This window comes from Chelon labrosus, assembly GCF_963514085.1.
Source record: "Chelon labrosus genome assembly, chromosome: 23".
Classification (NCBI taxonomy): Eukaryota; Metazoa; Chordata; class Actinopteri; order Mugiliformes; family Mugilidae; genus Chelon; species Chelon labrosus.
This window is the reverse complement of record NC_140356.1, coordinates 6,017,717-6,030,342: the sequence shown is the minus strand read 5'-3', so window position 1 is coordinate 6,030,342 and position 12,626 is coordinate 6,017,717. Positions and strand designations below refer to the sequence as shown.

Here is a 12,626-nt window from a genome sequence, read left to right as displayed (position 1 = left end):
CAGTTCAAATATGGTTTAGTCTCGTTGCTTATTAGCATGGTTTCAACACAGCCGGCAAGCTAGCTTTTGCTGCTAAAACAAAAAGTTGAGAACGTTAGCATTAAGTACAGATGAATGGATGTGGTGGAGACCAAAGCTCGAGCACAAAACAGCTATCAGCAAGGTAATAAACGCAGTGAAGCACTCAGCTGCTACAGAGACAGATAATTCCTCTTGAAGACAAAAACCTGACCTAAAAATTAATCCTTACGTCGCTCTGTGTTTGCTGGATTCTGCTGTTTGCTGACATCAGTGCTTTGCCACTTTTTCATTCATTCGTTGTACTTGAGGATCTTAAGAAAGCAGGCTAAATCTCTCTATCGTTGTGTTTTCTCAAAGTTCAACCATCATGAAGGAATAAAATGATAGCAGAGGAAGCACAAGCCTGCACCAGCTCAAAAAAACATTAGAATGCAATACAACAACAAGAAAATTGGATTTCTGAGTGACTCGCTTTCTCTCAAATGGAGGATATCTCTGGAAACTATCAGTGCTATTGTCACTTTTTCTGCTGGATTACAAAAGAAAATGTTAAAATGCTCAGACAGGTTTGGTCCTGTTCTGTGGGGATTTTTGCAGCTGGTTAAAGCAATAGGTTGGAAGACATCAACAGGAAGACAAAGCTGAACGTTGCCTGACACACGTGTAATGTTGCATAATATACTGTATAAGAGTATCACATTAGTGGGAATTTTCCTCCAAGGATTATACCCTAGAAAGCAGCAGCAGCCAAATAGTTGTATCATCTGTAATCAGTTGTGTTTGTAGAGCAGCTTCCTTAGTCTTCAGATCAGAGGAAACAGGCCTGTCTGGGACGTCTGACATGTCCTTATTTAGGCTGAGGGCATGACATCACTCTTCTCTCTATCTTACGAGAAAGTAAGAGTCTTTTTTTAAAACCCAAACTCAGGAAATATCCAGCAACTCCCCGGGGATGTGTAGTCTCCGTGCCGGACTGGTAGGACAGAGTCCAGTGACACAATTGAGTAGCAATGCTCCCTGATGAGCAACACTTCCTCCTCCTTGTCCGCCCCGTCGACTCGTCTCTCTCCGTCCCTTGATGGAATTTAATTAAGCGCGACAGGGATGAGCTGTCAGTTCATCACAGTGAATGAAGGGAATCTGTTTTTTGTCCAAGACAAAGACAGCAGCCACGACACCTCTCCCTAATGAAAAGTAATGAGCCGCTCCAGTGCTCTTCATTAACAATTCGCTGCTGCTGGTGTTAACATGAAGCGAACTCTGGCTTTGTGACGCTCACAGAGTGTACAGATAATGGGGCTGTCATGGTATGGCATTAACTAACATGATGACCCACAACGTAGCACGGCATAATGACAAATGACAGCAATGACTGAAGAAGAATTTTATGTATAGCATAACATGACAATACTCGTATGTAATCAACCACGTGACATGAAATAAAATGACACACTCCTTGATGGTGTGTCATGTACTGCTAACGTCTAATGTGGCAGGTCAGAATAATGGCAAAACTTTATGTTTCATGTCATGCTTGTTGCACTACTCAGGGTTAAGAGTAGTCAAGGGCATGTGGTCCACGTACCAGGGATCGGACCGCCAACACTCTGGTTCGTGGACAATCCAAGCTACCTGCTGAACTACAGCTGAACATGTGCAGAGCTGAAGTAGCATCACAAAAAAAATTACATAAACTCGACAGCTTCGGATCATAGAATATACACCGATCAGCCACAACATTAAAACCACTGACAGGAGAAGTAAATAACATTGACCATCTTGTGACAATACAATGTTCTGCTGGGAAACTTTTTGGACCTGGCATTCATGTGGATGTTACTTAGACCACCACCCACCTAGACCAGACCAGGCACCCCCACCAAAACAAAACACACAAAAACGGTTTAGGAACAACTCAAAAAAACATGAAGAACAGCACAAGGTGTTGACCTGGCCTCCAAATTCACTAGATCCCAAACTGATCAAGTATCTGTGGGATGATCCACAGAGGTCCCCACTAACAAGATTTTGTTGCCAGACACCACAAAACACCTTCAGAAGGCCCATGTCCATTCTCCGATGAGTCACAACTGTTCGGGAGGGAGACATACGCAATATTAGGAAGGTGGTCATAATGTTATGCCTGGTCGGTGTATGTTATGGTGGCTGTTTATTAAATTATGACTAGCTATCCCTCTCTGGAGAACTGGAAGGGAGGGGAAGTCAGCAGAGTGCTGCACAATAACCAGCCGTCGTTGGTTATCCTCTTGATGTTAGCATTAGTCTTGTTTCCTCATGACATGACATGACAAAATAAGATATGCAAAATGACATGGCACAATTATAATGACAAGGATGCTAATTTGACACATTGTATGGATATATGGAATGACATGAAAATCCACAACATGACACGATGCAGGCTAGTAACTGGACATGAAGCATTCAACACCAGATAACAATGACAGGAAATAATGACATTATGACACCAGTTGCTGCGCGTACTTTACTTGTGCATCTTAAAGTGGTGGGATGTAATTTTATGAAAGTACTTTAATATTTAAGAGTCAGTGTATTTTCAAATATTAAGCAAGACCTTGATACATCAGTAATACAGCCCAGTAATATCAGCTACTGTAATACTACACACAGACAGGAGACATTAAGAACATCTAAATATAGCAACAATCACGTGACAGAACATGATGTAGTACTTTAGAGGAAATCAAACATCAGGCCTGTCATTAAATGATACAAGGACATGGCAGATATTTAACACAAAATATGAAGAGAAAGACGCGAATCATAAGAAATGATCACGAGTATTGCTGTCTTAAAGCCAAAGCTGCGTTCCCAGGAAAACATCAGCCTCTGCCTGTCCCTCTACTGCGACTGCACCGTCATTTTCCATGAGCATATTTCACATGTTGTTCTCTGTGAACTTTCCCATGCAGCGGGGTACTCTTTCCAGACAGAGAGCTGCTCCGCTCAGTGAAAGCGCAGGACAACACCTCTGCGCTCCAGTGTTGAAAAGCCCGTTGCAGATCCAGTCCTCTGCTAGACGACTCTGTATCCTAATAAATCAGCAGGGTGGATCCCGGCTCCGCTCGCCACCGCACGCCGTTTGAAGTGGGGCCCGGCGCCCGTTTGCCAGGCCTCTGCTCAGTCCCCTGCGGTAATGACTCAGCCGGCCAAAACACCGTGCCACGCCCCGCTTCACCGCCAAATCCTAGCCAAGGAGCTGGGTACACACAGGAAAGGAAGGGATTTATAGGGTTCTCTGGTATGAGTAGTGGTTCCGTGTAGAACAGTATGAACCCAAATGCTAAGATCGCAAACAGCTCCGAAAAACACAGACTGAAAAACACTTTAAAACCCTGTGTGAATTTTGAAAGTTATTTCAATAATCCAGATCTGGATTGTTTTATGTGTTCAATAATTAAGTAGGTTAGGGTGGTGGTTAGGGTTAGGGGTTAGCAGTGTCGGAACTAATTATGGATGGTCTGGCTAGTTCTTATCAAATGCTACGTTATGTTTAACTTAAAAGTATCAAATATTCTTTCCAGAGTCTCAAATGTAAAGATTTGTGGCTTTTCTATGTGTTCGATTTTTAATTATCTGTGTTTAGGTTTTGGACCGTAGACGTCATTTTGGCCTCCTTAATCACAAAGATTTTAGCCAGTTATGCTAGTGGCTCTGGATGTTGATCTGTTGGGGGCTAAAGATGTCAGCAACTACACTATAGATTGCTAGGAAATGTCTTGTCCCACACTGGATTAATTGTAAAAACAAGCTATCAGACCAATTTTTTTTGCAGTTTACCGACGTATAGTGTTTAGCGCTGATTAGCAAACGTTAGCGTGCTAGCGTGTTAAACTAAGAAGGTGACCGGCTTAGCATCTTCATGTAAGCATGCTAACATTAGCACTTCAAAAGTAAAGCTAATATTTCCTGCAAGAGCCATATTATGTGACAGAAACTGAAGGCAGTTGAGTTTGTGTTTTTTTACGTGGGAGTTTGCAAGTTTCAAAGAATATTTGGAAAGTGGTTTTGGAAGGAAAAGACCACAGTTTTGTTACCATTATTCTCCCAGATTAGATTTTCACTGTAATTTTATTGAACATACTAATTATGACAATGTTAAAAATGGCTAAAAATAACTAAATTTGGGTTATAAAAATTATGGTATTTTTTATCATACATATTTTTGTATTCTTGTACATACAGTATATATATATATATATATATATAGATATATATAGATATATAGATATAGTATTTTACTATGAATCTTAATGAGTCCCACTCACTGCCGTTTTTATCTTTAGCAGTAATGCTTTTCCAATGATGAACTTTTACATGGTTACAGCTACAAACATAGCCGCCCCATAATTATGAATGAAGTTTCAGTTAAAACAAATGAGGTGAACCCTTAAGGCTGCAGCTGCCTTTTTCACATGATCCTCTCTTCACAGTTCATAGTTGTCTGTCAGCACAGTCACATAGTTTCCAGCAAAATACGAAAGACTCTTAATCAGTAATAATATATCACACAATTCTTAAGATTATAATATTAGCAAGTTGTAACAACCAAGTGCAGCATTTCTAGTTTGATTCCATATGGGGACTTGTTGCATGACATACACATTGTGTTTGTGTCCTGATTGCCTTACTCAAGTCTACACCAAAAATTTTAAATAAATAAATGTATAAAATGTATTGTCAGATTCTAAAGCTGCTGAAATCCTGAAATGCTCCCAATGTTCTGAAACAACTTGTCTGAAAGAAAGTGTCTCTTATGGCTCTTTTAATGGCGCCTTGTGCCATGACTGTGATCTAACCAAACACCAGACCACCTGATAGAAACCCACTTGCCTGGAATTACCCTTGAGAAAGTATATTGAATCAAATTTAACTTATACCACTGATAAAAACAACTCCAAGCCCAGAAAGCGGTTGGGTAGTGAAGCAGCAGCACATGACTGGTCTCTGCTCGGTGCACGTTGAGAGGATCAGCACATGCACGCATGCCCGGAGCTGTGTTTACAGCTTGTGGCCGAGGGGGGGCGGCGGCGGCGGCGGTGGTGGTGGTGCAGCAGCCTGATCCACCCCACTGGGCATCTGCAACCAAGCCAGCAGCAGTGCCAGCAGCCACACTTCTGCTGCTCCTGTTTGTTTTGCTCTTCGGGGAGGAGGATGACGGGTCCCCGAGCCCCATGTGTGTTCTCTGTGGTTCTGCACTACACGTGTACGTGCATGTGAGCTCAAGTGGTGGGAAAGTTTTTGTTGTTTTTAATTTAGTTTGTTTTGTTTTGTTTTCTTTGAGGTTAATTATTTGTGTGGCATTGGATTTGGTCTGAGTACTTCCTTAAGTCATGCCCTGGCAACATAATATTTACAGATGGAGTCACATTTTATCTGCTCTTCGCTGGAAATCATAGCTTTGCTTCCTTTTTGTCCCTCTGAGGGTGGCACAGAAAAAAATAATAGCAGTTTGAAAGATCAGATTTGTGTTTCCGAATATAACTATTTGGTTTATCTAAAGCTGAAAATGAGAATAGATCAGCGGTTCTCAAGATTAAGGTCTCATGAGCCTTTAAAATAAAACCACAAGCTGCACAAACTGAGTAAACAGCTTACGTTTTTGCACCAGGTCATGTGATTAATTATCAGAGCAAAATAAGACTTTCCCTTAAAGAAAAACTTTAGAAACAACCCCATCAGTTTTAATCTACAGAACACCTAAATTAAACCTGCTAAACAAGGCAAAAAGTGGTTCTTTGATACATGGCCCTCTCTGATGAGCACCACAGTGCATGGGAACATGCAGGGCAGTCAGTATCGCTCTCAGTGCATCCGGCACTTAACTGGATTTATGGCCAGCAAAGACTTATACCCTCTGACCTCAACAATGATAAATTACTTAGCTGTACATGTGAGCTGCACTAGACGACTAATCATCTTTGGCCACACACCACTGAGTCCATCATAACTGGCATAATTTGGGCTCTAAGCAGGTCTGGCATTAATGATAATACAGGCTTTACTGCCATCTAGTGGGGAAACGGTAACACTTCAGCCCCATCGTGGCTCTATCCTGGAGGCTGACTGTATCTTTGTCTGTCTCTCCAGGTGATGGACAGCTCCATGCCTCTCATCGGAGAGCATGTAGAGGAGGACAAACAGCTGATCACGGAGATGGTCATCAATAAAATGGCTCAAGTGTTGCTCGGAGTTTCCACGCCTCAGCCTTCCTCTGTTAAGGTAAAGACAAGTTCCTCCCCTCACACAGCTCAAAAATCTGTTCCTATAATCATTACTACTACTTCCTTTCGTACCTTTACAAGTACTATACCCATAATTGCCAGTATGATAACTATAAATACAGCTGATGCTACAAGTGCTACTATTAATGCTAATAAAACTATATAAACTATATATAACAAAAAATCTAACACATTTCAATAATAATACTTGAAGTGTACACAGATAATGTAACCACTACCACCACTAAAGTAAACAATAATACAGTTTAAACTATTTTGACATGTATCAAAGCTAATATTACTACTATTGTTGTCATGGTAGCAAGTAATGCCACTTCTTCTATTAGCTGTCATTACTGATACTCCCACTGTATATCAGTGTTATAGCTACCTCTGGGGGCCGCTCAGGTGAACTGCAATCTTTATTATTTTTTTATACTGTTTTAGCGACTTCAGGTAAACTTCAGGTTTACGGCTAAAAAAAATAAAATAATGGAAAAAATTATGCAAGCTGTTCAGGAAATAATAATATATATATATATTTTCTATATTCCTCCATACACAGACCACACAGCCCAGACGAGGTGAGAAAACTCGTCCTTTCTCCAACATTTTAACCTCTGGCAGTAATACAGTTCATTGAAACAATTGTCATGTGTGCTTATTTACCACAGGTGGACAACGCTCTGCTTCCGCCTCTCCGTCTCAGTCAGCCCAGGGGTCACCTCAGAGAGCCCGGTCGGCCAACACCTCCCCCAGCCAGGCCTTCCAGCCTGGTCCCATCCCCGCCTCCACTGGACCAGGAGCTCAGAAACAGTCACCACAGCTGAAGTATGTCCAGAGTCCTGCCGATATATAGTCTCTGATGTGTCAGTACTAGCAAGGCAGGCATGGCTATATCAACTCTGTGTCTTGGGTGTGTTCGCACTTGTATTTCAGGTTGGCCACTTGCGATCTGATGGCTCAGGTTTCGTGTTAATACCAGGTTTTTACAGGGCCTCTGATTCAGGGGGCCTATTGTACCGTTTGACTACAGTGACAATACTATCATTCTCTTCTCTACACAGCAAATCCCAGTCACTGACAAACACCTTCACAGAGACGCTACGAGGAAGCCTGACCGACGACGAGGCCAAAGCTGAGACCATCCGCTCTCTCCGGCAGTCCTTCGCCAGCCTCTTCTCCGACTAAAACGTACCCGTCAGTCATCAGGTTTAAAAAAGAAAAACAAAACAACAACAACAACAACAAAAAAACACCTTAACTGCTTAATCTGTTATGGAGTCGCGCCTCTCTTCCAAACCTCAGCTTCCTGTTCCTTCTCTTTCCTTCTACATGTGTGTGAAGTCTTAACACCCGGTACAACCCACTGTCCTCAGATCAATAATTTACTACTAGAAAGGCCCCAAGAGATTTTATGGGGTTGTTGACTAAAGATGTCAAATTTTAAAGGGTTGCGTTTGTCTTTCTTTACATTAGATTTTAAGAGATGTGGGATGTCAGTGCAGATAAACTAACAAACCAAACCCCATACACTTTTCTGTGACTTTTACTCAGCTTGATCGTCTTGTCTGTGTCTTCTGAAGCTGCTGCAGCTGCTGTCTCTGTAAACCCATAATCCTTTCTGTATTTACTGCTCTGCAGAGCTTTTTGATGCTGTAATTTAGTTTAGAGTTAAAACACATCAGTGCAAAAAAATATATAATTAGATTAGCGGATGCCTGTTTTGGCCTTTCTAGTAGTAAATGATTCCAGTAAATAGTCATATTCTAGCTCGTACTGCTTGGTATATAATCGTTCTTCTGCATTGTCTTCGTCCAACCGGTGAAACTCTTTATGTGTTCGTATTTCTACATTTAGTTGCATCTATCTTCATGATTTCAATTGACACACAGCTTCCAAATTGTTTGCAGATGTCAACGGCAATATTCTTATCCGATACGGTTCCACCTAACTCATAAGTAATGTACTGAGTCCTCACGGTTCACCAGCGATCTTTCAAGCATCTTAGCCAGCAGTCGCATTCCTCAGACATCCGTGTGCTGTAGACACACTGGCTTACGTAGTGACTCCTCCTCTACCTTGGCCTGACATTACCAAAGTGCTTTTTAATATGACATTTAAAAAAAAATCCCCCCCGTGCGCTGGGTCGAGAAAACAGCCTCGCAGCTAACAAAACGCTAAAACGTTGGAGCTCGTGATTTTAACAAGGTGCAAATGCTGTACTGACTTACAGCCATCGTCTTCCATCACAGCTCAGATCTTCCCCTGCAGTTGTTCCGTTTCTTATTGTTTTGTGCTTTGTGAATAGCACTAGGAAGTATTCGTTGTGGCGTCTGCTGAGTCTTTAAAGGTGACCGGTGAGGATGTAATCTTTCAAAATGTATGATGTGCTTAAATATTCAAAAGAGAAGGTTGGCTTGGGTAACACCACATCTTCTGTTTTTGTTCCTTGCAATCAGTTCCAGCTGAGATTGCAGATCATTTGTCACATTTTTTTTTTTTTTTCTTTTTTAGTTTTTAGGAATGGAAACAATTTTTTTTTTTTTTTTATGGGAGCTGTCATTTAGTTATGACTCCCTAGAAAGTTCCCCGGAAAGAACAATAGGTTTTGTGAAATTATGGAGAACGTTCTTGAGTAATTGTGGCTTATTGTCGCTGGACTTGCTGTAGATTTTCAGAAGAATTTCCTTTAAAGCGCCGGTCCAAATGCTCTAGATGGAATGTTCATACACACTGTAGCCTTCAAAGAAAACAAGTCATTGACATAAAAAAAAAAAAACTCTGAATGCAACAGCTTCATAATCAAAAAGTTATTATAATCAAAAATCATTTAATAGAGTGCCAACCATCTGAATTTCATTCATAACTACCACCAAATTTTTCCGTGCAAACCTTGATACAACCAGCTCATGGAAGCAGATCAACTGTTTATTTGGTTTTCCATGCAGAGCACAATCACAATCTGATGATCTTTAAATTGGTACTTTTGCTGGAAATGAACATGGTGTCTGATAGTTGATCAGACACCATGTTTTCCCCCTTTTAATTGAATTTATAGGGAAAATTACAGGTTGGAGGATCTTTGATTATTTGAGTTTAAATGGACCTGTCACGATTCTAAATAATAATAATAATAATAATAATAATAATAGGACCTGTTTTACTGTAAAAACTCAAATGCATGAAGGTGTGTAACATTTTGTAGTGGCGTGTGGGAGTGTATGTGTGTCTAAAGTTGTAAATGTACTATTATTATTATTAATAGTGACTAATACCACAAAATAACTAGCCAGTTTCGCAATAATTATGTTGATAAAAAGTTTGATGTCATTTTGATTTGAACAATGAAACTTGACACTTTAAGAGAAGGTGTTTTTATTATCATTATTTATTTTTTACGTTTTATTGCGTAGGGTTTTTTTTTTTTTTTTTTACAAATAGTTACAATTAAAATAATCTGATTGGTTACATTTATCTGCAGTGGGTGGAGCTACAGAATCAGTTATTTGTTCAGTTAGTTGACTTTTGCTAAGCCCCGCACTCTTAGTTAATACTAATCTAGTGTGCTAAAGCTTTTTACATTTTGTATACTTTGATAACTGTGACAGAGTTGAGACAGAAATTAGCTAGTGTAACAACAGCTGTTGCTCACAGATGTTATCTGTTGTAGCTAGTTAGCTAATAACGCTAATGTTGACTAATGTTGACCTGAGTTGGTTAAAAATGTCATGCTCTAGGCCTAGCTAACTTTAGCTAGTGTGTTGCTTTGAATCTGTTTACAACGGGTAAAAGAATTTTAAATATGCACTTGATTGATATAAGCCAAACCTATCAGGTCCCAAGAAAAATGCCAGAATAGAAAAAAGGCAGAATAGCCAAATAAAGTATTTATTGGTAATTAGTTCTAGAAAGGAAAATGTAAACATGTATCTGACCTTAAACTTAGCTTAGATTAGCTGCTTAGCATACCTAACATGGAAACACTTTGTTTGTATTTTAATACTTTATATTCAGCTTTTGTAAAGGTATTCCAAATGATGACTTGCCAGTATGGTGACATAGCCATGTAAGTAATGTTATCTTGAGTAACGTTGGTTGGATGGTTTTTTCCCCTTCAAATTTTATCAGTACATACATTTTACCACCGTTCGCTAGCTTCAACACAACGCCTTGAACTTTTAGGTTTTTACTGAAGGCAGTGAGCTACGTATTTCATTTAATTTCTTTATTTTTATTTTTATTTGCTTTTGGAATTTTATTTTTAAAAAAAACAGAGGTATTGTTTGCTATTAAATGACCAGTGTGTAGAATTCTGCGGGGGTGACGATGCAGATTGCCACCGATTGCAAACTTATAGGACAACCTATGGTTGACGGCACTTTAACATGGAAGAGCAACAGTCCCACTTTAGAGCCGGTGTTTGTTTTTTTTCTTTACTATGGGCTATTCAAGAATCATTGCAAAGACACTCTTATTTTCACTTACCAATGAAAATCTGTTTTTGTTAGTCAATTTCCTCAAATCCTGCACACTGGTCCATTTTACCTTCTAACTTCCTACAGTCATATGCTGTAATAATTCCGCCTCAGAGGACTGTTTGTAAAAGTAAAAATTCTCATCTTCAGTCAGCTTTATCTCTGGGTCAATGCAATGTTTTGTAATTGAACACTTTTGCAAGCATTTCCTAACCCGGCACTGTGTCAAAAATGGACCAAATTAGCATATCTTTGTGAGACCCCTTGAAGGTTGAAATCATCATCAGTCTTCGTTGTAAAGATTATTACCACTTAGTATATAATACTGCAGTGTGATAAGCCATAACCAAACCATGCGGTTTAACTATCCCTTATGTGCCACGCAATAACGGCTGTGACATCGCTAACAAATCGACATATTAACTTTGATCACTGTGTCCGTGGTCTCTCCGGCCCTGCAGAGACCCACAGCAGCAACTGCTTTGGATTTTGAGCTAAACTCAAAAGATATCATACCCCATGGTTTATTGATGTACTATTAGTACTTCTGGCAGGATAAAAGATAAACTTTGATGTCACTTTTCTCAGTTTTAACGCACTTTCGTTTAAGAATGCAGTTTAGGATCAACTTTTTAGTTGCGGAACAGACAGATTCTCTCACTTGGCTTCTATGGCTTGACACACCCAATATTTTTTTTTGACTCAATTCGAACTGAGCTGCAAGGTTTATTAGTAACTACCTCAAGTTCAGCAGTGCTCTGTGGAAACTGACTACAGAGTGGTAGTACTGGAGAACATTTTGTGAAATGAGCAGTGTGTTTATTATACATTGACTACATCCTTGTTACTCCTCTGCCCATCTCCACATAAGCCCGTCCAAACGATTTGATTGGCCTGGCAGGTCTTTGCCGTAACAAAACCAGTTCCCGGTAGAGGGGTTTCATATCAGATGCACTCCTCTTTCAGCCTAAGAAGCATACACACAGGATAAATCAAGAAGCGATGTGATGTCAAGAGGCCGCGGAATTTCATTGTAAGTTCGTCAAGTTGCAACTTTCTCTTCCCAGGCAAAAAAAAAACAAAAAAAACACTTTTTTTGACATTAAGTGGTTGGGTACTAAGCTGACCTAATCTCAATTTTGGGGTAAACAAGGAGTTTCCGAAAACATTTACCGCCATCCTTAACTTTAGTTCCAACCACCCAAATCTCTATACACGGGCTTGCAGCGTTGGGTGAACACAGACTGAACTGGGTCGCCGATGGTGTTTTCTTTACAAATGGAGAGCTGTGCTTGCAAGAAAAGCTATCTCTGTTCCTATATTAGCAGTAATCTTATGTTCTGCTGGTTTCACTCAGAAACATTTTGGTTGGGTATTATAAAGTGGGCTACCTAGGCAACCACAACCCGGAATGTCTACTAGCGACAAACTGTCTACAAAGTAACGGGAGATGAGCACATAAACACTAAATGTGAATGGAGCTTTAGCCCCCTCCAATGGAATTAAATCTAGTTAAACTACACCAACATGGCCCTGTCTGTGTCAAAATGTTCACGGTACATATTGATAACAGTGGGATAGCAGCTTTCTAAATTTTGACTTTGTAGCTTGTAGTTTACTAATGAGTTCTTAAAGGCAGCAGGACAAATATAAAATCTCATTGATTCCATAAGGTACTCTTGCAGGTTAGAACTGGCCTAGTGTAATACAGCATTTGGATTTCACTATGAGGCGTGTTTGAGACGATGCAGAGAAAAAAAATTGACGATCCTACATCCAATCTAAACCATTTTGTTGTAAACAAATTCAACTCTACGGCGCTCAAATTACGTATGTTCCTGTTACTCTTCCGTTCTTCACC

At 40.1% G+C, this 12,626-nt stretch overlaps 1 protein-coding gene across 1 annotated transcript in view; it reads left to right on the top strand.

Moving 5' to 3' along the window:
- syn3 (synapsin III) overlaps positions 1-7,647 on the top strand; it is a 96,882-nt gene extending 89,235 nt beyond the window's left edge. Inside the window, exons 10-13 of the mRNA XM_084573595.1 lie at positions 6,154-6,285; positions 6,853-6,871; positions 6,962-7,118; positions 7,355-7,647. Coding sequence (XP_084429721.1) covers positions 6,154-6,285; positions 6,853-6,871; positions 6,962-7,118; positions 7,355-7,478 — 432 coding nt within the window. The 3' untranslated portion in view covers positions 7,479-7,647. The remainder of the gene's footprint in view (positions 1-6,153; positions 6,286-6,852; positions 6,872-6,961; positions 7,119-7,354) is intronic.
- Positions 7,648-12,626: the final 4,979 nt, after the last annotated feature.